The 25,102-nt window shown below is 44.6% G+C and overlaps 2 protein-coding genes across 2 annotated transcripts in view; both read left to right on the top strand.

Moving 5' to 3' along the window:
• The window catches only part of GLIPR2 (GLI pathogenesis related 2), a 213,722-nt gene that overhangs the window by 70,563 nt on the left and 118,057 nt on the right, over positions 1-25,102 (top strand). The gene's annotated exons all lie outside the window — the stretch shown is intronic.
• Positions 4,075-24,617, top strand: LOC308619259 (uncharacterized protein). The gene is given in 5 exon segments (XM_081237888.1): positions 4,075-4,280; positions 6,526-7,677; positions 7,680-7,972; positions 23,557-23,847; positions 23,850-24,617. Coding segments are annotated over 4 exon segments (1,926 nt in total). The 5' UTR covers positions 4,075-4,280; positions 6,526-7,028; the 3' UTR covers positions 24,543-24,617.

Below are 25,102 nucleotides of genomic sequence, written 5' to 3' on the forward strand. Positions count from 1 at the left end.
TATATATGGGTCTTGTTTTTGTATCCATTCAGCCAATCTGTGTCTTTTGGTGGGAGCATTTAGTCCATTTACATTTAAGGTAATTATTGATATGTATGTTCCTATTCCCATTTCCTTAATTGTTTTGGGTTCGTTATTGTAGGTATTTTCCTTCTGTTGTGTCTCTTGCCTAGAGAAGTTCCTTTAGCATTTGTTGTAAAGCTGGTTTGGTGGTGCTGAACTCTCTCAGTTTTTGCTTGTCTGTAAAGGTTTTAATTTCTCCATCAAATCTGAATGAGATCCTTGCTGGGTAGAGTAGTCTTGGTTGCAGGTTTTTCTCCTTCATCACTTTAATTATGTCCTGCCACTCCCTTCTGGCTTGGAGAGTTTCTGCTGAGAGATCAGCTGTTAACCTGATGGGGATTCCCTTGTGTGTTATTTGTTGTTTTTCCCTTGATGCTTTTAATATGATTTCTTTGTGTTTAATTTTTGACAGTTTGATTAATATGTGTCTTGGTGTATTTCTCCTTGGATTTATTCTGTATGGGACTCTCTGTGCCTCCTGAACTTGATTAACTATTTCCTTTCCTATATTAGGGAAGTTTTCAACTATAATCTCTCCAAATATTTTCTCAGTCCCTTTCTTTTTCTCTTCTTCTTCTGGAACCCCTATAATTTGAATGTTGGTGCGTTTAATGTTGTCCCAGAGGTCTCTGAGACTGTCCTCTGTTCTTTTCATTCTTTTTTCTTTATTTTGCTCTGCATCAGTTATTTCCACTATTTTATCTTCCACCTCACTTATCCGTTCTTCTGCCTCAGTTATTCTGCTATTGATCCCATCTAGAGTATTTTTCATTTCATGTATTGTGTTTTTAATCGATGCTTGATTCATCTTTAGTTCTTCTAGGTCCTTGTTAACTGTTTCTTGCATTTTGTCTATTCTATTTCCAAGATTTTGGATCTTGGAAATAGAATCTTGGATCATCTTTACTATCATTATTCTGAATTCTTTTTCAGGTAGACTGCCTATTTCCTCTTCATTTGTTAGGTCTGGTGGGTTTTTATCTTGCTCCTTCTCCTGCTGTGTGTTTTTCTGTCTTCTCATTTTGCTTATGTTACTGTGTTTGGGGTCTCCTTTTTGAAGGCTGCAGGTTTGTAGTTCCCGTTGTTTTTGGTGTCTGTCCCCAGTGGCTAAGGTTGGTTCAGTGGGTTGTGTAGCCTTCCTGGTGGAGGGGACTAGTGCCTGTGTTCTGGTGGATGAGGCTGGATCTTGTCTTTCTGGTGGGCAGGTCCACGTCTGGTGGTGTATTTTGGGGTGTCTGTGGACTTTTTATGATTTTAGGCAGCCTCTCTGCTAATGGTTGGCATTGTGTTCCTGTCTTGCTAGTTGTTTGGCATAGGGTGTCCAGCACTGTAGCTTGCTGGTCGTTGAGTGAAGCTGGGTGCTGGTGTTGAGATGGAGATCTCTGGAAGATTTTCGCCGTTTGATATTATGTGGAGCTGGGAGGTCTCTTGTGGACCAGTGTCCTGAAGTTGGCTCTCCCACCTCAGAGGCACAGCACTGACTCCTGGCTCCTCAATTTGGGATGATTCGTTGTCTATTCATGTATTCCACAGATGCAGGGTACATCAAGTTGATTGTGGAGCTGTAATCCGCTGCTTCTGAGGCTGCTGGGAGAGATTTCCCTTTCTCTTCTTTGTTCTCACAGCTCCCGGGTCTCAGCTTTGGATTTGGCCCCACCTCTCCGTGTAGGTCGCCGGAGGGCGTCTGTTCTTCGCTCAGACAGGACACGGTTAAAGGAGCAGCCGCTTCGGGGACTCCGGCTCACTCAGGCCGGGGGGCAGGGAGGGGCACGGAGTGCGGGTGGAGCCTGCAGCAGCAGAGGCCGGCGTGACGTTGCACCAGCCCGAGGCGTGCCGTGCGTTCTCCCAGGGAAGCCGTCCCTGGATCCCGGGACCCCGGCAGTGACGGGCTGCACAGGCTCCCCGGAAGGGGGGCGTGGACAGTGACCTGCGCTTGCACACAGGCCTCGCGGCAGCGGCAGCAGCCCCACCGTCCCACTCCCGTCTCTGGGGTCCGCGCTTTCAGCCGCGGCTCGCACCCGTCTCTGGAGCTCCTCCAAGCAGCGCTCTTAATCCCCTCTCCTCGCGCACCAGGAAACAAAGAGGGAAGAAAACGTCTCTTGCCTCTTCGGCAGGTCCAAACTTTTTCCCGGACTCCCTCCCGGCTAGCTGTGGTGCATTAGCCCCTTCAGGATGTGTTCACGCCGCCAACCCCAGTCCTCTCCCTGAGCTCCGACTGAAGCCCGAGCCTCAGCTCCCAGCGCCGCCCGCCCTGGCGGGCGAGCAGACAAGCCTCTCGGGCTGGTGAGTGCTGGTTGGCACCGATCCTCTGTGCGGGAATCTCTCCGCTTTGCCCTACCCAGGTACGTGGGGAGTTTCTTGCCTTTCAGGAGGTCTGAGGTCTTCTGCCAGCGTACAGTAGGTGTTCAGTAGGAGTTGTTCCACGTGTAGCTGTGTTTCTGGTATATCTGTGGGGAGGAAGGTGATCTCCGCGTCTTACTCTTCTGCCATCTTCCCCGGAAGTCTGTCCCTGTCTCTTTAGACCTTGTCCTCCTGCCCCCAGTCTTGCCTCGACATTGTGCCCAGAAGGATCAACCTAAGATGCAAATTTCATCATGGCGGACCTTTACTTAAAATTTCTAAGTGCCTTCTCATCCCCTACAGCAGAAAGTCCTAACTCCTCAGGATGTCCCAAAAGATCAACTTGGGTCCAGCACTGCCTTCCTCCCCATCAGCAGCCCCTTTGTGCTCCAGCAACACTGCACTGCTGGTCACTCCTCACTCCTGGGGCTCTTTCTCATTTCTGTGTCTTTGGTTATGCAGCCCCCTCTGCCTGGGATGATTACCCACTCCCCTTCATTGGGCAGATTGACATTCCTCCATTCCAGTGGTGTGCTGGTGAATATTTAACGACTGCCATCTCCAAGTCAAAAAAAGTCCTGATCTGGAGCATTTGATGATTTCTGTGATAGAAACACTCCCAGGATGGCCCATTTCAGGCTACCAACAAAGTCACTGAATCGGAGTTGGGAAGAGATGTGCACAATTGCGAGCCAGCGCCAGCACACCACAGACCTTGGGTCACCTCCTCCAGGAGGTCTGGCCCCTGCCTCCTCTGGGCTGCCACATCAGCGTGGGCATTCTCCCTGACCTGCACTTCCTTCCTTGTTTGGTAGTTTTCTTTTCACATTCCTGTCTCTAGACCGTGGTTCTCGGCACATTTCTGCCTTCTGTGTAGTACACACTTAATAATCGTTTGCTGGATAAAGGAGGGTACCCATTTTCTGGACCCATCCCTGTTCTGGGTCACATTCTGTCCATGACTACCGTAAGGTCTGGGAGCACATGTGCAGATGATAGGTCGCTCTAAGGACAGTGACTTAGATGGATGCCAAGTGAGGATTCAGGAAGAACACGGCAGGTTACTTCAAGGGCCCTCATCCAACAAGTTGAAAATCCAGGAGAATATAAGATATTCACTCAGACCCCTAAAAACCACTGCATAAGCACAGACTTGGGGTAATGAGGCTTGACTACAGCACAGGAGAAAAGACTTGGCATCTGAGTGAGTCATGTTCTGACCAGCAGGCTGCTGGACTCTGTTAATGGGATTATGATGTTCAGAGAGAAGGAAGGGAGGGAGGGAGAAAAGGAGGGAGGGAGAAAGGAAGCAGGCAGTAAACTTCCTCCAGTGCCTTCAACACAATTGGATCTTGGAGGTGTAATCCCAGAAGGATACAAAGTTTCTAAACTGAGTCAACTCACTTTCCAAACTTTAAATGACTTCAGGGACTAAAATGGTCCCGAAGAACAGACTGGAATTTTTTTTTTTTTTTTTGCCGTACGTGGGCCTCTCACTGTTGTGGCCTCTCCCGTTGCAGAGAACAGGCTCCGGACGCGCAGGCCCAGCTGCTCCGCGGCATGTGGGATCTTCCTGGACCGGGGCACGAACCCAAATATCTTGCATCGGCAGGCAGACTCTCAACCACTGCGCCACCAGGGAAGCCCCACAGACTGGAATTTAAATGATCTTCTAAGGGCAACGGCCAGTCCTTTGGAGATTGCACCCTGAACACAGGAGACAGGTGGAGGGCAGAGGACTGGCTGGACCCTTCACCTGTCACACATTCCGAACCCTCACCCTGATGTTTCCCACCTGGTATCGCTATTTCTGACATGTGACCTCTTCCCAACTCTTAGGAAGCAGATCCTTCTTGCTCACCATGTCTCTGATAAAGGTAAGCACAGGATTTGATCACACCAAAAGTTTCATTCGTGCGGCTGCATTTCGGCCGTCAGACTTGATTGTAATGGAATGGAGTTGAGAAGGGGAGGTGGGAAGCCCTTTCACTGATATGATGTTATTCTCACAGAGTCAAATAGACCCATCAAACTGCAAGTGTCTCTGAGGTCCTCTGCCCTCACCCCACTTTGTGCTGAGGGGAAAGATCTTGCCTGGGACCCTGCAGTCCTAACCTTCTTACACAGTTGTCTCTTCTTGATTGAGACTGGTGTGTGGGGTGGTGCTGTTTCTTGTTTTGTGGTTAAGAATCCAAAGTCCAGCGATAATAATGAGCCACGATTCTGGATCTTGTGGTGATGACATGGGGGGAATATCTTCTTCACAGGATCCAGGTTTTGGGGAGAGGTTGGAGGGCTGGCTGACATAGAGTGAAACCCCAGCCTGGGACTGATTTACTGCCCGAGCACACACATCCACCTAGCAGTGTGGCACATACGCCATCCTCAAGCTGGGGGCCGTTCTCAGTGCTGACCAGCCTTTGTAGTCAGTTCCTGGATGGCACATTTGCCCGTATGAGAGATATATCTGTTTTAAGGCCCTGGGAGAAAAAGGGAGATGGATCCTTGTTTATCTTCATGCTGAAGCCAAGTTATTTCTAGACACTTGGAAGGCTGTCTGTGGAAGAGGGATTAATGGTGCAAAGGAGCAGACTTTGGCTCAGTATCAAAGGGGAACTACTTCAAAGTGCAGTGAGCCTTGCCAGGAAGTACAGCACCCCACATCATTCAGGGAGCCAAATGCAGGCCAGAAGACTGTGAGGAATGCAGCAAAGGGCTTTCCACATTGGAAAGGGAGCAGATTGCGAAATAGATCCCAAGGCCTGTTGTCAGTAGCATCAGAGCGATCGTTTGGGTTGATAAGGATGAGGGTGATATAATCACTTGTGTGTGTGACTATTTGCATGACTATTTCCTCTACTAGATTTTGAGCTCTTTGAGGTTATGGGCTGTGACTGTCTTTGCTGTGATCCCAGCACCTAGAATTATGCCTGGCTCAGCACAGATGCTCAATAAATATGTCAACCTGAATTGAATTATTGTGGCACGACTTGATCCCAACTACAATGCTGAGCACTGCCAGAGGAGTGTCTCAGAGCTCCCCAGACAGGAAGTGCCCCCATATAATTGAGGCAGGGGCTGGATGACTGAGAGCACTTGAAGAGATGGAGATCTGGGAAGTTCATGAATATTTTTGATACAGAGCAAATAAAACCAAATGCCCAATATCCTCAGTGTCACCTACAGTTTTTCACTGGTCCAGAATAAATCCTAGTTTGGGGAGCTCTTAGAAGTCTGAGGAGAGATTCAAGCTTCCCAGAAAGAAGGCCTGACCGAGCAGGACCCAGGGACAGTCTGTGAACAGTCTTAGGAAGAAGCCAGTGCCTCTGGTGAGGCAGATGGAGAATGAAGAAAAGAAGGGACATTCAGTCAAACTCTCCTTCAACTTGGCCACAGTGCACAAGAGGCTCACTTGTACCCCAAATGTACAAGAGGATCAACCGGAGGTTAAGACCTTGGCGCTGTGTCTGGGTTAATTCTCTCAACAGGCAACACCAGGGCAGAGGAACTGCAGGCTCCCACCTCCCCCTAAGAGAAGAGGCTTGATTTTCTTTTTTTTTTCCTCTTGGTTTTCATTTACGTTGTCTTGTCTCCTGTGTGCCTTATTCTTTTTCAATGTGTGCCGAATGTTGGATTTGCAAAATTACTTGTAGACATGATTTAGAGACTGGGTGATATTGCCTTCCCTCAAGGTAGATTTATGTTTGCTTCTGTTAGGTATTTGGGAGCATCAAAGATTTGGGACCACCTCAATCCAATTTCAGGGCTTGATTTGAAGCTGAGCTACAGCACCTGTAAATGCATGTTTCTTTCTGATTCACTCATTCCTATGGCTCTGCCCTTTGGGTTCCCTACCAAAGGGAGGAGGTTTAGTTAGGAGCCCTTCACAGTGGGCCTTGCACTTCAAAACCTGTTCCCACCTCCAGGAGGCTATGCATAGTGCTTCTTGGCCTCTCAGTGGCCACCTCCAGAAGCTGCAAATGCCCTAGTTGAAACATAGCCTCAAATGCTGGATATACTTCTTTGAATTCCTTTTTTCCCCAGAATTATGACCCTATGATTCTTTGTTGTCTTATTTACCTCGCCAGTGCTTTGCACAGATGTTTTAAATCATTTGCCCAGTTTTCTGTGCTCTAGCGCCCGCGAGCCTCAACTGCTGTGCCCATGTGCCACAACTACTGAAGCCTGCTCACCTAGAGCCCATGCTTTGCAACAAGAGAAGCCACCTCAATGAGAAGCCCGTGCACCTCAACAAAGAGTAACCCCCACTTGCCGCAACCAGAGGAAGCTTTCGTGCAGCAATGAAGACCCAAGGCAGCCAAAAAAAATAAAAAAATAAAAAATAAATAAATTTATTTTAAAAAAATAATTTGCCCAGCTTTTAAAATTGTCACCTACAGATGAGTTAATCCATATTAACTCTTCATTCTTACTGAAAACAAGTTAAATACTGATCTCTACTATATTTTTTCTAGAACCCCTTAGACATGACAGAATTGTCAGAGCTATTCTCCAGTTGCTCAGCAGAGTGAAGAATTTTTGCCCTGCTGCCCAGGCACTTTTGGAGTCAGAGAGTGCTGAGATTGACCTCAGAGACTTCCTTCAGGTGATAGATTGGAGGTACCATGGACAGGTCCAATCAGACCTACCCCCTGGTGGGGTTCATTCTCCTGGGCCTCTCAGCCCACCCAAGGCTGGAGAAAATGTTCTTTGTGCTCATCCTGCTCATGTACCTGGTGACCCTGCTGGGCAACGGGGTCCTCATCCTGGTGACCATCCTTGACTCCCGCCTACACAAGCCCATGTACTTCTTCCTGAGGAACCTCTCCTTGCTGGACATCTGCTACACAACCTCCTCAGTCCCTCTCATCCTTGACAGCTTCCTGACCCCCAGGAAAACCATCTCTTACTCAGCTTGTTTTGGGCAAATGTTTCTCTCCTTTGCCATGGGAGCCACAGAGTGTGTGCTTCTGGGCATGATGGCGTTTGATTGCTATATGGCCATCTGCAACCCCCTGAGGTACCCCATGGTCATGAGCAAGGCTGCCTACGTGCCCATGGCTGCCAGCTCCTGGGCAGCTGGTATCACCAACTCTGTAGTTCAGACATCCCAGGCTGTGAGGCTGCCCTTCTATGGGGACAATGTCATCAACCACTTCACCTGTGAGATCCTGGCTGTCCCAAAGTTGGCCTGTGCTGACATCTTCATCAATGTGATCAGCATGGTTGTGGCCAATGTGATGTTCCTGGGCATCCCAGTTCTCTTCATCTTTTTCTCTATGTGTTCATCATTGCTACCATCCTGAGGATCCCCTCAGCAGAGGGGAGGAAAAAGGCCTTCTCCACCTGCTCTGCCCACCTCACAGTTGAGCTTATCTTTTATGGGACCATCCTCTTCGTGTATGGGAAGCCCAAATCCAAGGACCCCCTGGGGGCAGACAAACAGGACCTTGCAGACAAGCTCACCTCCCTCTTCTATGGGGTGGTGACCCCCATCATCTACAGCCTGAGGAACAAGGATGTGAAGGCTGCTGTGAGGGACCTGGTTCATGAGAAACACCTAACTGAGTGACCGTCACAGATTTCTCAGACTGCCAGAGTGCAAGGCCTCCAAACTCCTCATTGTCCTCGTGGGGGAATGGTAACCCAGGGAAGTCCTTAGGTTGTCAGTGGTAAGAGCCTTTTCATTTCTGGTGCTGCTGATTAGTTTGTTGGCTTCACCCAGAACCATACTATATCATATCATAGCTTATTTTGCTGCCTAAGTCTGAAATCCTCTGATACAAGAATTTGATGAATACCCATAAAAAAGTTATAAATATAGTTCAAAGAGACAAACAGAAATTTTGGTGGTACTAAGACTTTCGAGTATTTTGTTTTTCTCTGTGTAGAACTGTTAGCAAAAGTGGGGTCCAGCTACTTGCTGCTCAAAAGCCAATAAAGAGGCAAAGTTAGTGGAAAGGAAAGATTGCTTTATTTTGGAGGCCGGCAACTGGGGTTGGTGGTGGGTGGCAGACTCCTGTTCAAAGGCTGATTCCCCCTCCACTGACAATCAGTGGGCAAGAGCTTTTATAGGCAGAGGGAGGGGCTACATGCTGAAACAGCACAGTCAGCTCTGAGAGTAGTCTTGAAATTGGTCATGCGGTGGTCTGATCAGCGTCATCTTGATTGTTTTAAGTGCAGTTAGTCTTCAGTTCCAGGGTCAGTTTTTTGCCATTTCTTTTGAGGCCAGTTCAGGGAACTGTGGCAGCTTATGTCATGGCTACAGCCTGGTCATCATGTAGTTAACTTCTTCCACCTGGTGGGGGCTTTAGTATCTACAAAACAGCTCACAGGATATGGCTCAGAATATTATCTATAGCTCTTGAGCAGGAACTAGAGGCCCTTGACTTTGTTTAATGACTAAACTATTATTTTGTCCTTTGCTTCTGCGTTTTTTCATTTCTCTGATTAAATTTATTTTTTGACTAAAGGTTTTTTTTACAGATAAAAGGCAGGTGGAGGACATGGGGGAAGGACCATAGGGTCCTGCTCCGTTTCAGAACTATTGCTTCCCCTGTTCTGCTTTGGTCTCATCCCAGAGACCTTGGCTCCATCTGATAAATTGGAAAATGACAACTGCCTCAACGTACAATAGTGCTCATTAGCACCATGGCAGACATTCCTCTCGTATGTTAGCACTAGACGTAGTGAGGCTTATCTTGAGCTGCTGCTTTGTTTTGATCTGATGGACAGTGAGAATACTGTCATGTACCATGTTCTCCTCTCTGTTGTCACTGCAGGGAAGTCAGAGGCAAGTGTGCCACTCCACCGCGGCAGAAGTAGAGTGCCGCAGGACAGGGGGCCTGCAGCTCCTACACTAGTGTCCACGCAGCCCACATGGCTCATGGATGCCAGTTAAATCCAGCACACGCTTCATGAGTCTGCCCACACTGAGATGAAACCCCAGAAAGACTGTGGGAAAGCAAATGCAGAAATGTTCTCAACCCTATAACTAATGAGAGCAGTAGTGGTGCCTTCTGTGGCACAGGCAAGATGGGCTGTGAGGTCAGTGCCGCTCCCAGAGCTCTATGTCCATGATTTTCTCCCAAGCTCAAGGAACATATTGAAATAGAAGTGAGATTTACTGTATTATAGTGATGATTTTTAATCCACTTGACATTTTTAAAAGTCAGCGATTGCCAAATTTTGGTCCTTTGAGTTTTGTGAGCATGTAACACATTGTTTCCTCTCTTTCTTTCCTCTCTCTTCCCTCCTGTCCCTTAAACCAGATCCAGGTCCTTGCCTCAGATATGTTTTTGTAGGTGGAAGTACAGTGGAACCATATGGGGGATGGTCCAGAGAACTACAACAGAATGCCAGAGCTGGCATTCATCAGTTCCCTTCACTTTCTTAAAAGCCTAAGCCCATTAAAGAAACTCATTTAGATGTCCTGAAGTGGAAGGGAAAGATCATCTGTGAGATGAAGGAGGAGAGATTCCTAGAGGCAGGGAGGTGTGGAGGTGTGGAGGTTGGCAGATCCTACTCTGGGTGGGACAGATTCCTCCACTAAGGCAGTGTCCTAGGGTCTCGGAGAGAGTGGCTGCTTAATGCTTGCACGGAGGACAGCCAACGCCAAGCTTTTCTAAGAGGTCGGTCTCCCCTCACCAGTGCCTGCCTTATTGCCTTAGTGGGGGGTGGCCTCTGTGTTTTCCCGGGGGGGTGGGTTCTTTGATCTCCCCTCAGAAGCCCCTTTAAACATTCACACTCCCTGAACCTTCTCATTTCTTCCTCCACATGCTGCCGAGGCGGCGCCAGCCTTCTTACCTCATTTAGTGTGGACCACTGTCACATCCCAGCCTCATGAACCCAGCGTCCTGCACGTTAGGACGGCTCCGGCATTCTTGCTGAGTCTTCAGTCCGGAGTCAAGGAGAGCATGTCCACATCAAGACACTGTCCCCATGTAGCCGGTATGCCCACACCCTGCTCTCCACTCCAGCACCCTCCAGGTCCACTCCCACACTGATTCCCCAGGTCCCAGCATCCTTTTGCAGAGTCGCTGTTGCCTCTCAGAGCAGGAACTGTACTGAAGGGAGTCCAGGCTTTATCTTGAGAAGAGTATCTGCCTCAGATGAGATCCCTGCACGGTCTCCAGGCAAAGCGGAGGCTGCTCTGTGGCAGCACCAGGGAGGGGACTCAGGGGCTGATTCTGTGGGTCTGGAGGGTTCAGAGGAATCTGAGGTCTCTAGATTCTCAGGAGCATCCACCCAGATACCCTGATCCCAGGATGCAGGGTCCCACTCTTTCCCTGTCAAGTCCCCAACTTTAGCATTGGAAACCTGGCAAGGCTGCACAGTCTCCTTTGTAGCTCTGCCATTTTTACAGTCAAGTCCTGGCCCTGCCTTGTAGCACAATCTGCCTTGTGGGTGCAGGAGATGAGAATCTCTTTAAAAATTGCCATGGATGCCTTCTGGCTTTCATAGCACGCTCTGTGTTTACACTTAGCTTACCTGAGCCTATTTTTCTTTCTTTAAGTCTTATAAGGTAGTTAACAAAAGAGGGTCAATTTTACCACCCTTAAAAATACCTCAGGGCTTCCCTGGTGGTGCAGTGGTTGAGAGCCCGCCTGCCGATGCAGGGGACACGGATTCGTGCCCCGGTACGGGAAGATCCCACATGCTGCGGAGCGGCTGGGCCCGTGAGCCATGGCCGCTGAGCCTGCGCGTCCGGAGCCTGTGCTCCGCAACAGGAGATGCCACAACAGTGAGAGGCCCGTGTACTGCAAAAAAACAAACAAACAAACAAAACCCTCATATGATCAAAGTACTAGAGCTACTGAATAACTCATGCATCCCCTTCGACTGTAAAACATTTCAGCCCCATGCAGGTGAATGTCTTAATGAGTATGATGCTACAACAGGCCAGGGGTTATCGCCACTTCACTTACCAACAGAAATGGGGTCCTTGTTGCCATCTGAGTGGTGAGGGCATGTTTTCTAGGGCTACTCCTCGTAGCAGTTGTCTTGGTTGTGTTCCCCCCAAAGCAGAGCCTGAGGCAAGGACTTGGGAGCAGGCAGTTTATTTTGGAGGTGATCTCAGGAAGCTGGCATGAGGGAACAGGAGGAGTGAGATGTGAAAGGAAAAGCCAATATAAGGGTACATTATTAAGGTGGCTGCTGTGCGCAATAGGGGATCAGTTCTGCTGGAGGGACCCAAAGAGCATGAAAAATGCCTCTCAGAATTGTCTACGTGAAGGATGGGAGGCTGGTGACTTTATCCCCAGCTACCTTCCCCTACTGGTTGATAGTTCCTCCAGGGTTGTGTCAGTTGTCTATTGATGTGTAGCAGATCACCACAATTTAGTAGCTTAAATCAATGCCCATTTATAGCTCACAGTTCTGTATGTCGGAAATCCAGCATGGCATGACTCAGTTCTTAGGGTATCAAATGGCTGAAATCAAAAGTGTCAGCTGGAGTAAGTTCTCATCTGGAGGCTCTGAGGAAAAGTCCACTTTCAAGCTCATTTATGTTGCAAAATTCAGTTTTTTTGCAGCTACAGTACTGAGGTCCCCATTTCCTTGCTACGTGGCTCCTTCCTTCTTTATGTCAGTAATGGTGCAACAAATCCTTTCAGTGCTTTGAATCTCTGACTTCCATTTCTGTCACTAGCTAGAGAAAAACTCTCTGCTTTTAAAGGATTCATGATTAGGTCAGGCCCACCTGGATAATCTCCCTATGTTAAGTCCAACTATGTCATGTAGTATAACCCAACCATGGGAGTAAAAGCCATCATTTTTACAGTCCTGGGGATTATGCAGGGTGTGTACACCAGGGGGAGAGAAAACTTGGGGGCAGCTTAGAATCCTGCCTACCACAGTTGTAACCCCTGTTCTTCTGGACTACAATGCTTTCTTCAAGGAAGAAAGAGTATTTGAGCTGGCATGAGATTAGTGTCCTTAGAAGAGGCAACAGAGAGCTCTCTTTCTTTCTGCCATGTGAGGACATGGCAAGAAGATGTCTGCAAGCCAAGAAGAGAGCTCTTACCAAAACCTGAACATGTTGGCACCCTGATCTCAAAATTCCAGCCTCCAAAACAGAGAGAAAATAAATTTACGTTGTTCAAGTTTAAAACAAGAAAAAAAGAATATTTGAACTGGACTTTGAAGGATGCAAAGAACCACAGCAAGTGCTTCATAAACGTCCACCCCACTCTGGGTGATCAGCATCTGATGTTTCATCGGCTCTGGGGCAATGAGGAGGCCTCAGATGAATCACTGCCAAAAACAGTCTATGGGTTATTAAGCACCTTGTTCTGTGTCCACTTGTGTAAGCCTGGGATGGTGAGAACCTCCAGCATGACCCATCAGGTCAAAGGATGAGGCGCCCCCGTACACAATCTGTTTGCATGATGCCTGCCTTATTTTATTGCCCTCTGTCTCACTTATAATACATGGTACACTCAAAACAATATTTTAACTGATTATAAAACACATGGATTATATTACTTAATGTTAGTAAAGAGCAAGAAAATAGAAAAACTCAGTTTTTGGTTTTCTGCATATATACAAGTATTTTTTAAAGTACACCAAACAAAATTGAGCCTAACCAAAATGTCACATTTTATTATTATTAATGCTATGACAGCTATTTCAATACAAATAAGAAATATACTACAATCTTAGATAAATAGATACAGTTAGCATTGCTTTTATGTCCTAAGAGAAATGAGTATATGATTATAAGATGAAACAGGAAGAAAAGCCATAGAAGTTGACCAAAAAAAATGTTTGCAGGTACGTTTTAAATCTTTTAGAGCAGAAGCAAGAAGAACTACAGACCTGCAACCTGTGGAACAAAAACCACATTCACAGAAAGATAGAAAAGGCAGAGGGCTATGTACCAGATGAAGGAACAAGATAAAACCCCAGAAAAACAACTAAATGAAGTGGAGATAGGCAACCTTCCAGAAAAAGAATTCAGAATAATGATAGTGAAGATGATCCAGGACCTTGGAAATGAATGGGGAGGCAAAGATCGAGAAGATGGAAGAAATGTTTAACAAATACCAGAAGAATTAAAGAAGAAACACCTAGAAGAATTAAAGAACAAACAGAGATGAACAATACAATAACTGAAATGAAAAATACACTAAAAGTAATCAATAGCAGAATAACTGAAGCAGAAGAACGGATAAGTGACCTGGAAGACAGAATGGTGGAATTCACTGCTGCAGAACAGAAAAAAGAATGAAAAGAAATGGAGACAGCCTAAGAGACATCTGGGACAACATTAAATGCAACAACATTGGCATTATAGGCGTCCCAGAAGGAGAAGAGAGAGAGAGGACCCGAGAAAATATTTGAAGAGATTATAGTCGAAAACTTCCCTAACGTGGGAAAGGAAATAGCCACCCAAGTCCAAGAAATACAGAGAGTCCCAGGCAGGATAAACCCAAGGAGAAACATGCCAAGACACACAGTAATCAAATTGACAAAAATTAAAGACAAAAATTATTGAAAGCAACAAGGTAAAAATGACAAATAACATACAAGGGAACTCCCATAAGGTTAACAGCTGATTTCTCAGCAGAAACTCTACAAGCCAGAAGGGAATGGCATGGTATATTTAAAGTGATGAAAGGGAAGAACATACAACCAAGATTACTCTACCTGGCAAGGATCTCATTCAGATTCGATGGAGAAATCAAAAGCTTTCCAGACAAGCAAAAGCTAAGAGAGTTAGGCACCACAAAACCAGCTCTACAACAAATGCAAAAGGAGCTTCTCTAAGTGGGAAACACAAGAGAAGAAAAGGACCTACAAAAACAAACCCATAACAATTAAGAAAATGGTCATAGGAACATACATATCGATAATTACCTTAAATGTGAATGGATTAAATGCTCCAACCAAAATACACAGGCTTGCTGAATGGATACAAAAACAAGACCCATATATATGCTGTCTACAAGAGACCCACTTCAGAGCTAGAGACACATACAGACTGAAAGTGAGGGGATGGAAAAAGATACTCCATGCATATGGAAATCAAAAGAAAGCTGAAGTAGCAATACTCAGATAAAATAGACTTTAAAATAAAGAATGTTACAAGAGACAAGGAAGGATACTACATAATGATCAAGGGATCAATCCAAGAAGAAGATATAACAATTATAAATGTATATGCACCCAACATAGGAGCACCTCAATACATAAGGCAACTGCTAACAGCTATAAAAGAGGAAATCGACAGTAACACAATAATAGTGGGAGACTTTAACACCTCACTTACACCACTGGACAGATCATCCAAACAGAAAATTAATAAGAAAACACAAGCTTTAAATGACACAATAGACCAGATAGATTTAATTGATATTTATAGGACATTCCATCCAAAAACCGCAGATTACACTTTCTTCTCTAGTGCACACGGAACATTCTCCAGGATAGATCACATCTTGGGTCACAAATCAAGCCTCAGTAAATTTAAGAATATTGAAACCATATGAAGCATCTTTTCTGACCACAATGCTATGAGATTAGAAATCAGTTACAGGGGAAAAAACATAAAAAACACAAACACATGGAGGCTAAACAATACGTTACTAAATAACCAAGAGATCACTGAAGAAATCAAAGAGGAAATAAAAAATACGTAGAGAGAAATGACAGTGAAAACACGACGATCCAAAACCTATGGGATGCAGCAAAAGCAGTTCTAAGTGGGAAGTTTATAGCAATACAAGACTACCTCAAGAAGCAAGAAAAATCTCAAATAAACAATCTAAACTTACACCTAAAGGAACTACAGAAAGATGAACAAACAAAACCCAAAGTTAGTAGGAGGAAAGAAATCATAAAATTCAGAGCAGAAATAAATGAAATAGAAACAAAACAGTAGCAAAGATCAATGAAACTAAAAGCTGGTTCTTTGAGAAGATAAACAAAATTGATAAACCATTAGCCAGATTCATCAAGAAAAAGAGGGATGGCTTCCCTGGTGGTGCAGTGGTTGAGAGTCCGCCTGCCGATGCAGGGGACACGGGTTCGTGCTCCGATCTGGGAAGATCCCACATGCCGTGGAGCGGCTAGGCCTGCGAGCCATGGCCGCTGAGCCTGCATGTCCAGAGCCTGTGCTCCATGACGGGAGAGGCCACAACAGTGTGAGGCCCACGTACCACAAAAAAAAAAAAAAAAAAAAAAAGAGAGAGAGAGGACTCAAATCAATAAAATTAGAAATGAAAAAGGACAAGTTACAACAGACACCACAGAAATACAAAGTATCCTAAGAGATTACTACAAGCAACTCTATGCCAATAAAATGGACAACCTGGAAGAAATGGACAAATTCTTAGAAAGGTATAACGTTCCAAGACTGAACCAGGAAGATCTAGAAAATATGAACAGAAAAATCACAAGTAATGAAATTGAAACTGTGATTAAAAATCTTCCAACAAACAAAAGTCCAGGACCAGATGGCTTCACAGGTGAATTCTGTCAAACATTTAGAGAAGAGCTAACACTCATCCTTCTCAAACTCTTCTAAAACATTGCAGAGGAAGGAACACTCCCAAACTCATTCTATGAGGCCACCATCACCCTGATACCAAAACCAGACAAAGATACTACAAAAAAAGAAAACTACAGACCAGTATCACTTATGAATATTGATGCAAAAATCCTCAACAAAACACTAGCAAACAGAATCCAACAACACATTAAAAGGATCATACACCATGATCAAGTGGGATTTATCCAGGGACGCAAGGATTCTTCAATATATGCAAATAGATCAATGTGATAAACCATATTAACAAATTGAAGGAGAAAAACCATATGATCATCTCAATAGAGACAGAAAAAGCTTTTGACAATATTCAACATCCATTTATGATAAAAACTCCCCAGAAAGTAGGCATAGAGGGAACTTACCTCAACATAATAAAGGCCATAAATGACAAATCCACAACCAAAAACATTCTCAATGGTGAAAAAATGAAACCATTTCCTCTAAGATCAGGACCAAGAAAAGGTTGTCCACTCTCACCACTATAATTCAACATAGTTTTGGAAGTTTTAGCCACGGCAATCAGAGAAGAAAAAGAAATGAAAGGAATCCAAATTGGAAAAGAAGAAGTAAAGCTGTCACTGTTTGCAGATGACATGATACTATACTAGAGAATCCTGAAGATGCCACCAGAAAACTACTAGAGCCAATCAATGAATTTGGTAAAGTTTCAGGATACAAAATTAATGCACATAACTAATAAGAACCTGATATATAAAAAAATAAAATAAAACTCAAAAATTCAGGAAAAAAAACCAAAATTAATGCACAGAAATCTCTTGCATTTGTATACACTAATGATGAAAAATCTGAAAGAGAAATTAAGGAAACACTCCCATTTACCACTGCAACAAAAAGAATAAAATACCTAGGAGTAAACCCACCTAGGGAGACAAAAGACCTGTATGCAGAAAACTGTAAGACACTGATGAAAGAAATTAAAGATGATAACAACAGATGGAGAAATGTACCATGTTCTTGGATTGGAAGAATCAATATTGTGAAAATCACTATACTACCCAAAGCAATCTACAGATTCAATGCAATCCCTATCAAATTACCAATGGCACTTTTTACAGAACTAGAATAAAAAATCTTAAAATTCAATTGGAGACACAAAAGACCCCGAATAGCCAAAGCAGTCTTGAGGGAAAAAAACGGATCTGGAGGAATAAGACTCCCTGACTTCAGACTATACTACCAAGGTACAGTAATCAAGACAATATGGTACTGGCACAAAAACAGAAATATAGATCAATGGAACAGGATAGAAAGCCCAGAGATAAACCCACGCACCTGTGGTCAACTAACCTATGACAAAGGAGGCAAGGATATACAACAGAGAGAAGACAGTCTCTTCAGTAAGTGGTGCTGAGAAAACTGGATAGCTACATGTAAAAGAATGAAATTAGAACACTCCCTAACACCATACACAAAAATAAACTCAAAATGGATTAGAGACCTAAATGTAAGACTGGACACTATAAAAATCTTGGAGGAAAACATAAGAAGAACACTCTTTCACATAAATCACAGCAAGATCTTTTTTGATCTACCTCCTAGAGTAATGGAAATAAAAACAAAAATAAACAAATGAGACTTAATGAAACTTAAAAGTTTTTGCACAGCAAAGGAAACCATAAACAAGACAAAAAGACACCCCTCAGAATAGGAGAAAATATTTGCAAATGAGTCAGCAGAGAATGGATTAATCTCCAAAATATATAAACAGCTCATGCAGTTCAATATTAAAAAAACAAACAACCCAGTCAAAGAATGGGAGAAGACCTAAATAAACATTTCTCCAAAGAAGAAATACACATGGCCAAGAAGCACATGAAAAGCTGCTCAGCATCACTAATCATTAGAGAAATGCAAATTAAAGCTACAATGAGGTATCACCTCACACCAGTTAGAATGGGCATCATGAGAAAATCTACAAACAAAAAATACTGGAGAGGGTGTGTAGAAGAGGGAACCCTCTTGCACTGTTGGTGGGGATGTAAATTGATACAGCCACTATGGAGGACAGTATGGAGGTTCCTTAAAAAACTAAAAATAGAATTACTGTATGACCCAGCAATCCCACTACTGGTCATATACCCAGAGAAAACCAGAATTCAAAAAGACACATGCACCCCAATGTTCATTGCAGCACTGTTTACAATAACAAGGTCATGGACGCAACCTAAGTGCCCATCAACAGACAGATGGTTAAAGAAGTAGTGGTACATATATACAGTGGAATATTACACAGCCAATAAAAGGAACAAATTGGATCATTTGTAGAGACATGGATGGATCTAGAGACTGTCATACAGAGTGAAGTAAGTCAGAAAGAGAAAAACAAATATCGTATACTAACGCATATATGTGGAATCTAGAAAAATGGTACAGATGAACCGGTTTGCAGGGCAGAAATAGAGTCACAGATGTAGAGAAGAAACGTATGGACACCGAGGGGGGAAAGTGGCGGGGGTGGTGGTGGTGTGATGAATTGGGAGATTGAAATTGACATATATACACTAATATGTATAAAATGGATAGCTAATAAGAACCTGCTGTATAAAAAAAATAAAATCTTTTATTTTCAGCACTTGGAATCCAGCTGTTATTAACTTCTGTGAAAAATCAACTTTGCTTTCCCATACACACTAATTTTCAAAAGAACTATAGTAGACATGAAAACTACATAAAGTCTACATATTTGGAACGTATTTGAGTTGAAAAAAATAGAAGTTTGGAATCCATGTTACCTACTAATGTAATTGTACCATCTACAATACCTGAAAAAATTATCTTATTGAAAATGGTATCTCTTTTAAGAATGATGTATGTATGTGTGTGCATGTATATGTCTCTGTGTGAAGTTTTATTACATAACTGGAATGGAAAAAGATTAATAACAATGCCTTGATTTATGGCTGCCCCATTTAAGCTTTCTCCCACAGTTTACTAACATAACTCAGTTATTTCCTTCACACAGACCTTTATTCCAGTCATTCCCCACGTTTTTTGACTTCCTATTGTAAAAAGAATACATGAACAAAACAAAATCTTTAGCAACCACATCTGACGAAACAGTGTCCAAAAATACTTTCAAATAGTTTCTTTCTACAAAAACAGCCCATGGCATCACAATGCATATTAATCACTATTATAACTGAGGAAAAGATTTTAAATTGCCCTTTTTAAAAAAGATTTTTTAGTGAATTTTTAAATTGAGGTACAGTTGATTTATAATATATAATTTTCAGGTGTAAAACATAGTAATTCACAATTTTTAAAGGTTATACTCCATTTATAGTTACTATAAAATATTGGCCATATTCCCTGTACTGTACAATATATCTTCATAGCTTATTTTATACATAGTAGTTGTACCTCTTAGTCCCCTACCTCTACCTTGTTCTCTATATCTGTGAGTCTGTTTCTTTTTTGCTGTATTTACTATTTTGTTCTATTTTTTAAATTCTGCATATAACACACAATATTTATCTTTCTCTTTCTGACTTATTTCACTGAGCATAATACCCTCCACAGAGGCAGTCTTTCATGGAGTGCCTCAGTGCTCTGTATCCATTCCTGTCCTGTGTTGTGCTCCTGTCAGTGACTCAGATGAGGAATTGAGCATGCACAGAGGACAGGAAGCCGAACTGACAGTAACTTACTAGAGGCAGAGTGAGGATCCAGAAGGAACACAGCATGTTGCTTCAAGGAGCCTAACCACTCTACGGGTGAGTAGTCATCCTGAAATCAAACTCTAATTCTCCTCCCAAAACCACTGCAAAGTCCAGGCTGGGGATGATGGAGCTGCTGCTGCAGCTGAGGGAAAAGGACCTGGGGGCTGAGTGAGCTACAGGATGACTGACCAGAAGTCTCTGGGCTCTGGGTGATGTCTTCATAGGAATACATTGACCAAAGAAAGGAGAGGAGGACATGGAAAGGGGGGAGGGAGGCAGCAAGAAGAAAACCTCCTCCAGGGTCTTCAGTATAAATGGATTTGGGGATATTATCCCAGAACAATACACAGTTGTTGTTGTTTTTTTAAATAAATTTACTTATTTTATTTATTTATTTTTGGCTGTGTTGGGTCTTTGTTGCTGCGTGCAGGCTTTCTCTAGTTGTGCTGAGCTGGGGCTACTCTTTGTTGCAGTGTGTGGGCTTCTTATTGCAGTAGCTTCTCTTGCAGAGCACAGGCTCTAGGTGCGTGGGCTTTAGTAGTTGCGGCATGCGGCTCAGTAGTTGTGGCATGCGGCTCAGTAGTTGTGGCTCGCGGGCTCTAGAGCACAGGCTCAGTAGTTGTGGCGCATGGGCTTGGTTGCTCCATGACGTGGGATCTTCCCGGACCAGGGCTCGACCCTGTGTCCCTTGCGTTGGCAGGCAGATTCTTAACCACTGCACCACCAGGGAAGTCCCAATACACAGTTTCTAAACTGAGTACAACTCACTTTCCAAACTTTAAATGACTTTAGGGACAAAACTGGTCCCCAAAAGGAAACTGAGACTCAAATTACCTTCTATAGGCAATGGCAAGTTCTTTGGAGATCATTCCTGGAGCACCAAGGCAAGTGGAGTGGGGAGACCTGGACCTTTATCCATCACAGAGACTGACAATCTCCCCCCTCTTCCTGCTTTAGACCCAGTGTGGCTATTTCTGATACGTGGCCTGTTCCCAACCCTTAGAAGAGTGATCACTCTTTCACATCATGTTTCTGATAAAGGCAAGTGAAGGTTTTGGTAAAAGGACTCTGAGATTTTCATTAGCACAAGCTCATTTCTAAGAATAGATCTGATTGTTCAGTGGAATAGGGCTCAAAATGGGGGGAAAGAGGTGATTTCAGTGGTATGGTAAGTGCTGAATGCAGCACAGCCCCTCATGGTGGGACATAATATCCTGAAAGACATCTCAAAATTATTCAGGAATTATGCACAGTTCCTCTCAACTATGTGACATTTTTGGGGGACGCTATAAGAGTAGCAACGTTCATTCTCTATCATCTTATTGCCAAAACCAACTTATTTCTGAATATCTGGAGGGCATGGGGGAAGAACTAACTTTTCTTGAGGACTGCAGAAGGCAGAGCCGGGTGGAACTTGCAGCGAGGCAGAATTTCCTGTCTATAGGATTGATACTTTAAAATGTAATAAACCTCCTCAGCAACCAGAAAGCCTGCTTTACTCAAGTATTCCAGCTGAGGCCAGAGGACCATGGTCAAGGAAGTGGGCCTGCATGCTTTGAGGGTGGGGGTGCGGTGGTTGGCCTGGGTCGACCCTCAGGCCTCTCCCATGCCTGGATCTACAGTTGTCTGTCAGCATAATGAAAGCCAGAACTGAAGGATGGCCAACAAGGTGTGTTTTAGGTAGCCCTGAATAAGCAGGTGGCATCCACCCCATGACTGTTTCTATGACTATTTTTGCATGTCTGCTGAAAGAAAATATTTTGGAAAATCTTTCCAAACATGAATTACTTCCAAATCAATTAATTGGGCTTAAGTGATGCCAAAGGGAAGCATTCTTTATTCTTAGGAAGGGAGAGGTTGGAACCATGATTCCAGTCATGAATAAACCAAATGGTTTCCTTCCTCCAGTGGAAGAGGAGCTGCTCAAGGGGATTCATGACATCCAACCCCTGGATCAGAGAAGGACTCTGACCTCGGAGGTATGGGGCCCCATACAGAGTTCCTGCAGACACCACCTGTGTGGGGAAGAGGTCAGGAGTGATGGGCATTCAGTCATCTAGCCTGACCTTTGCATTTAGGGGCAGAGGGGATAACACGGCTGGTAATAGGGCCTCAGAAAAACCCAAGGAGGTTGAGGATGGCTTGTCCTCAAAAACTGTCAGTGGACATTGCTTATTCTGGGGAAGTCTTTTGATCAGGCAAATGTCCAGGAAGAAATCACCCAAGTCTCTAAAGAATGCTTTTCATTTGTTTGTCTGTTGATTGTCTGTTTTCAAAAGGTCGTAACGGCAGAATGGAATACCTGGGAATACAAAGTTAGGATGGTGTTCTCAGCCTTGGCTGGACATTGAAACCATCTGGGGAGCTTTAAAAAGTCCTGATGCCTGGATTCCATCACAGATATTTGGATTTACTTGGCCCAGCGTGTAACCTAGGAAAAGAGGAGAATTAAGGGAACCATTATCTTTAGATCTCTGGTGAGCTATTATGGGGCAGAAAGGGGTGAAATGCTCTGTGTGTCCCCAGAGAGCAGGACTAGGACTGAAACTAGGAAAATATAAAGAGACTTGACCCAAGAGACAAATTTTTCAGATGATAAAAGATGTATAAAGCTAGAATTGGCTTCCTAAAAAGGTGATGAGATCTTCATTGGTGGATGGGATCAAGCAAACACTGGATAGTAGTAGCTTGGATGTAAAATGGAAAATTCAGGGAGACTAGATGTTTGGAGGTCCCTTTTCCAAGGCTGAAGTCTTTTTTTTTTTTTTTTTTGTGGTACGCGGGCCTCTCACTGTTGTGGCCTCTCCCGTTGTGGAACACAGGCTCCGGACGCACAGGCTCAGCGGCCATGGCTTACGGGCCCAGCTGCTCCGTGGCATGTGGGATCCTCCCGGACCGGGGCACGAACCCGCGTCTCCTGCATCGGGAGGCGGACTCCCAACCACTGCGCCACCAGGGAAGCCCGAGGCTGAAGTCTTTAAAGTCAGGGATGAGGCATTAGCCTGACTTCAGTGGCAATGGTATGAGAAGCTACCCAGGGAACTGGAGCTCTCTGGAGGCTGAGATGGTGGCTGTTAATGCAGCCTGGCTTCCCAGGGCATCGGTGCAAAGTGGCCAGGACAGCACTATAGCCAGGGGGATGATAAGCGCCTTAGAATGCAACCACACTCCACAACACAGCTGCCCAAGCCCAGCCCTCAGCCTCCTTCAAGGACCTGATTGGATGTTACCTTCCCCAGGTGGCCTTCCTGTCCATCTTGCCCTTTCAAAGTGACCTATCAGTGCCCCCTCCCTGGAACTGTAGTCTATTCTGGAGCCAATGCATCCTTCCCTGAAAGGCTGTGGATTTTCTGTCATGTGTGAATGAGTCATGTTGGCTGATGAATGGAGAGAGGAAGACAGGATGGCGTAAACGGACAGATGAGAGGATGGCCTGGGGCCTGGGCTGTCTATTACAGGAGGATAAGGGGAAGGTCAGATGTTTCTATGAGGGTAACATGAAGAGAAGAAAGCCTGCCAAGAGCTGTAGATTCAGGGCTGATCATTTCACCAGCCCTGGGCACCAAGGGAGAAAAACATGAAGTGAATATTATCTCACTTTTCTGACCAAGATTTAACAAGATAACAAGATTTAACAAGATAAGTCCATCATCCAGCATATACCAGTAGAAATGAATATGTCTGATCAGGTAAATTAAATCACCACATGGGCATCTCGAATGTGTCTCACACAGAGAGTGGCTTAAGATGACAAAGTAGATTCTTTTCTAGTCCCCTGAATTTTACTGAGAATCACAGAGAGACCATCCATTGTTAAAGCTGTTTTCCTTTTGCTTAGCAGGGAGGGCGTTCCTCACTAGCAAGCCAGCAACTGCAGAGTCAGAGGGTGCTGAGGTTGACCTGAGTTCCTACAGGTGACAGAGCAGAGGCACCATGGACAGGTCTAACTGGACCTCCCCCCTGCTGGGGTTCATTTTCCTGGGCCTCTCAGCCCACCCAAGGCTGGAGAAAATGTTCTTTGTGCTCATCCTGCTCATGTACCTGGTGACCCTCCTGGGCAACGGGGTCCTCATGCTGGTGACCATCCTTGACTCCTGCCTACACAAGCCCATGTACTTCTTCCTGAGGAACCTCTCCTTGCTGGACATCTGCTGCACAACCTCCTCAGTCCCCCTCATCCTTGACAGCTTCCTGACCCCCAGGAAAACCATCTCTCCTTCTCAGCTTGTTTCGGGCAGATGTTCCTCTCCTTTGCCATGGGAACCACAGAGTATGTGCTCCTGAGCATGATGGCGTTTGATCACTCCATGGCCATCTGCAACCCCCTGAGGTACTCTGTGGTCATGAGCAAGGCTGCCTGTTTGCCCATGGCCAGCTTCTGGGCAGCTGGTATCATCAACACTGGGGTTCAAACATCCCTTGCAATACGACTGCCCTTCTGTGGGGACAACATCATCAACCACTTCACCTGTGAGATCCTGGCTGTCCTGAAGTTGGCCTGTGCTGACATCTCCATCAATGTGACCAGTCTGAGGATAACAATTATTATCTTCCTGGGCATCCCAGTTCTGTTCATCTTCTTCTCCTATGTGTTCATCATTGCTACCATCCTGAGGATTCCCTCAGCAGAGGGGAGGAAAAAGGCCTTCTCTACCTGCTCTGCCCACCTCACAGTTGTGGTCATATTCTATGGGACCATTGTCTTTATGTATGCCAAGCCCAAGTCTAAGGACCCACTGGGGACAGATAAACAGGACCTTTCAGGCAAGCTCATCTCCCTCTTCTATGGGGTGCTGACCCCCATGCTCAACTCCATCATCTACAGCCTAAGGAACAAAGATGTAAAGGCTGCTGTGAAGAACTTTGTATGTCAGAAACACGTGAGTAATGTTGCATTGTATATCTAGAAAAATAGTTTAGATGATCTTATTTGCAAAGCAGAAATAGAGACACAGATGTAGAGAACAAACGTATGGATACCAAGGGGGAAAGGGGGGAAGGTGGGATGAATTGGGCGATTGGGATTGACATATATACACTATTGATACCATGTATAAAATAGATAACTAGTGAGAACCTACTGTATAGCTCAGGGAACTCTATTCAGTGTTCTGCAGTGACCTAAATGGGAAAGAAACCCAAAAAAGAGTGGATATATGTATATGTATAGCTGATTCACTTTGCTGTACAGTAGAAATTAACACAACATTGTGAAGCAACTATACTCCAATAAAAATTAATTTTTTAAAAAAGAAATTTAAATTTAAAAAAAAAACAGAAATACCTATCTGAGTGACTGTCATGGAATTCCACACTGCCAGAACACATGATCTCCAAACTCCTCAGTCCTCCTGGGGAAGTGGGAACCCAGTGTAGAGAAGGGAGTCTCCCAAGGTTCATGTTGTGGACCATGTGAGTAAGACTAAAAAGTAAACTGGCCCTCCTCCCCTTGTTACATAGGCAATGG

The sequence above is a fragment of the Mesoplodon bidens genome (genome assembly GCF_964165515.1).
Source record: "Mesoplodon bidens genome assembly, chromosome: 6".
NCBI lineage: Eukaryota > Metazoa > Chordata > Mammalia > Artiodactyla > Ziphiidae > Mesoplodon > Mesoplodon bidens.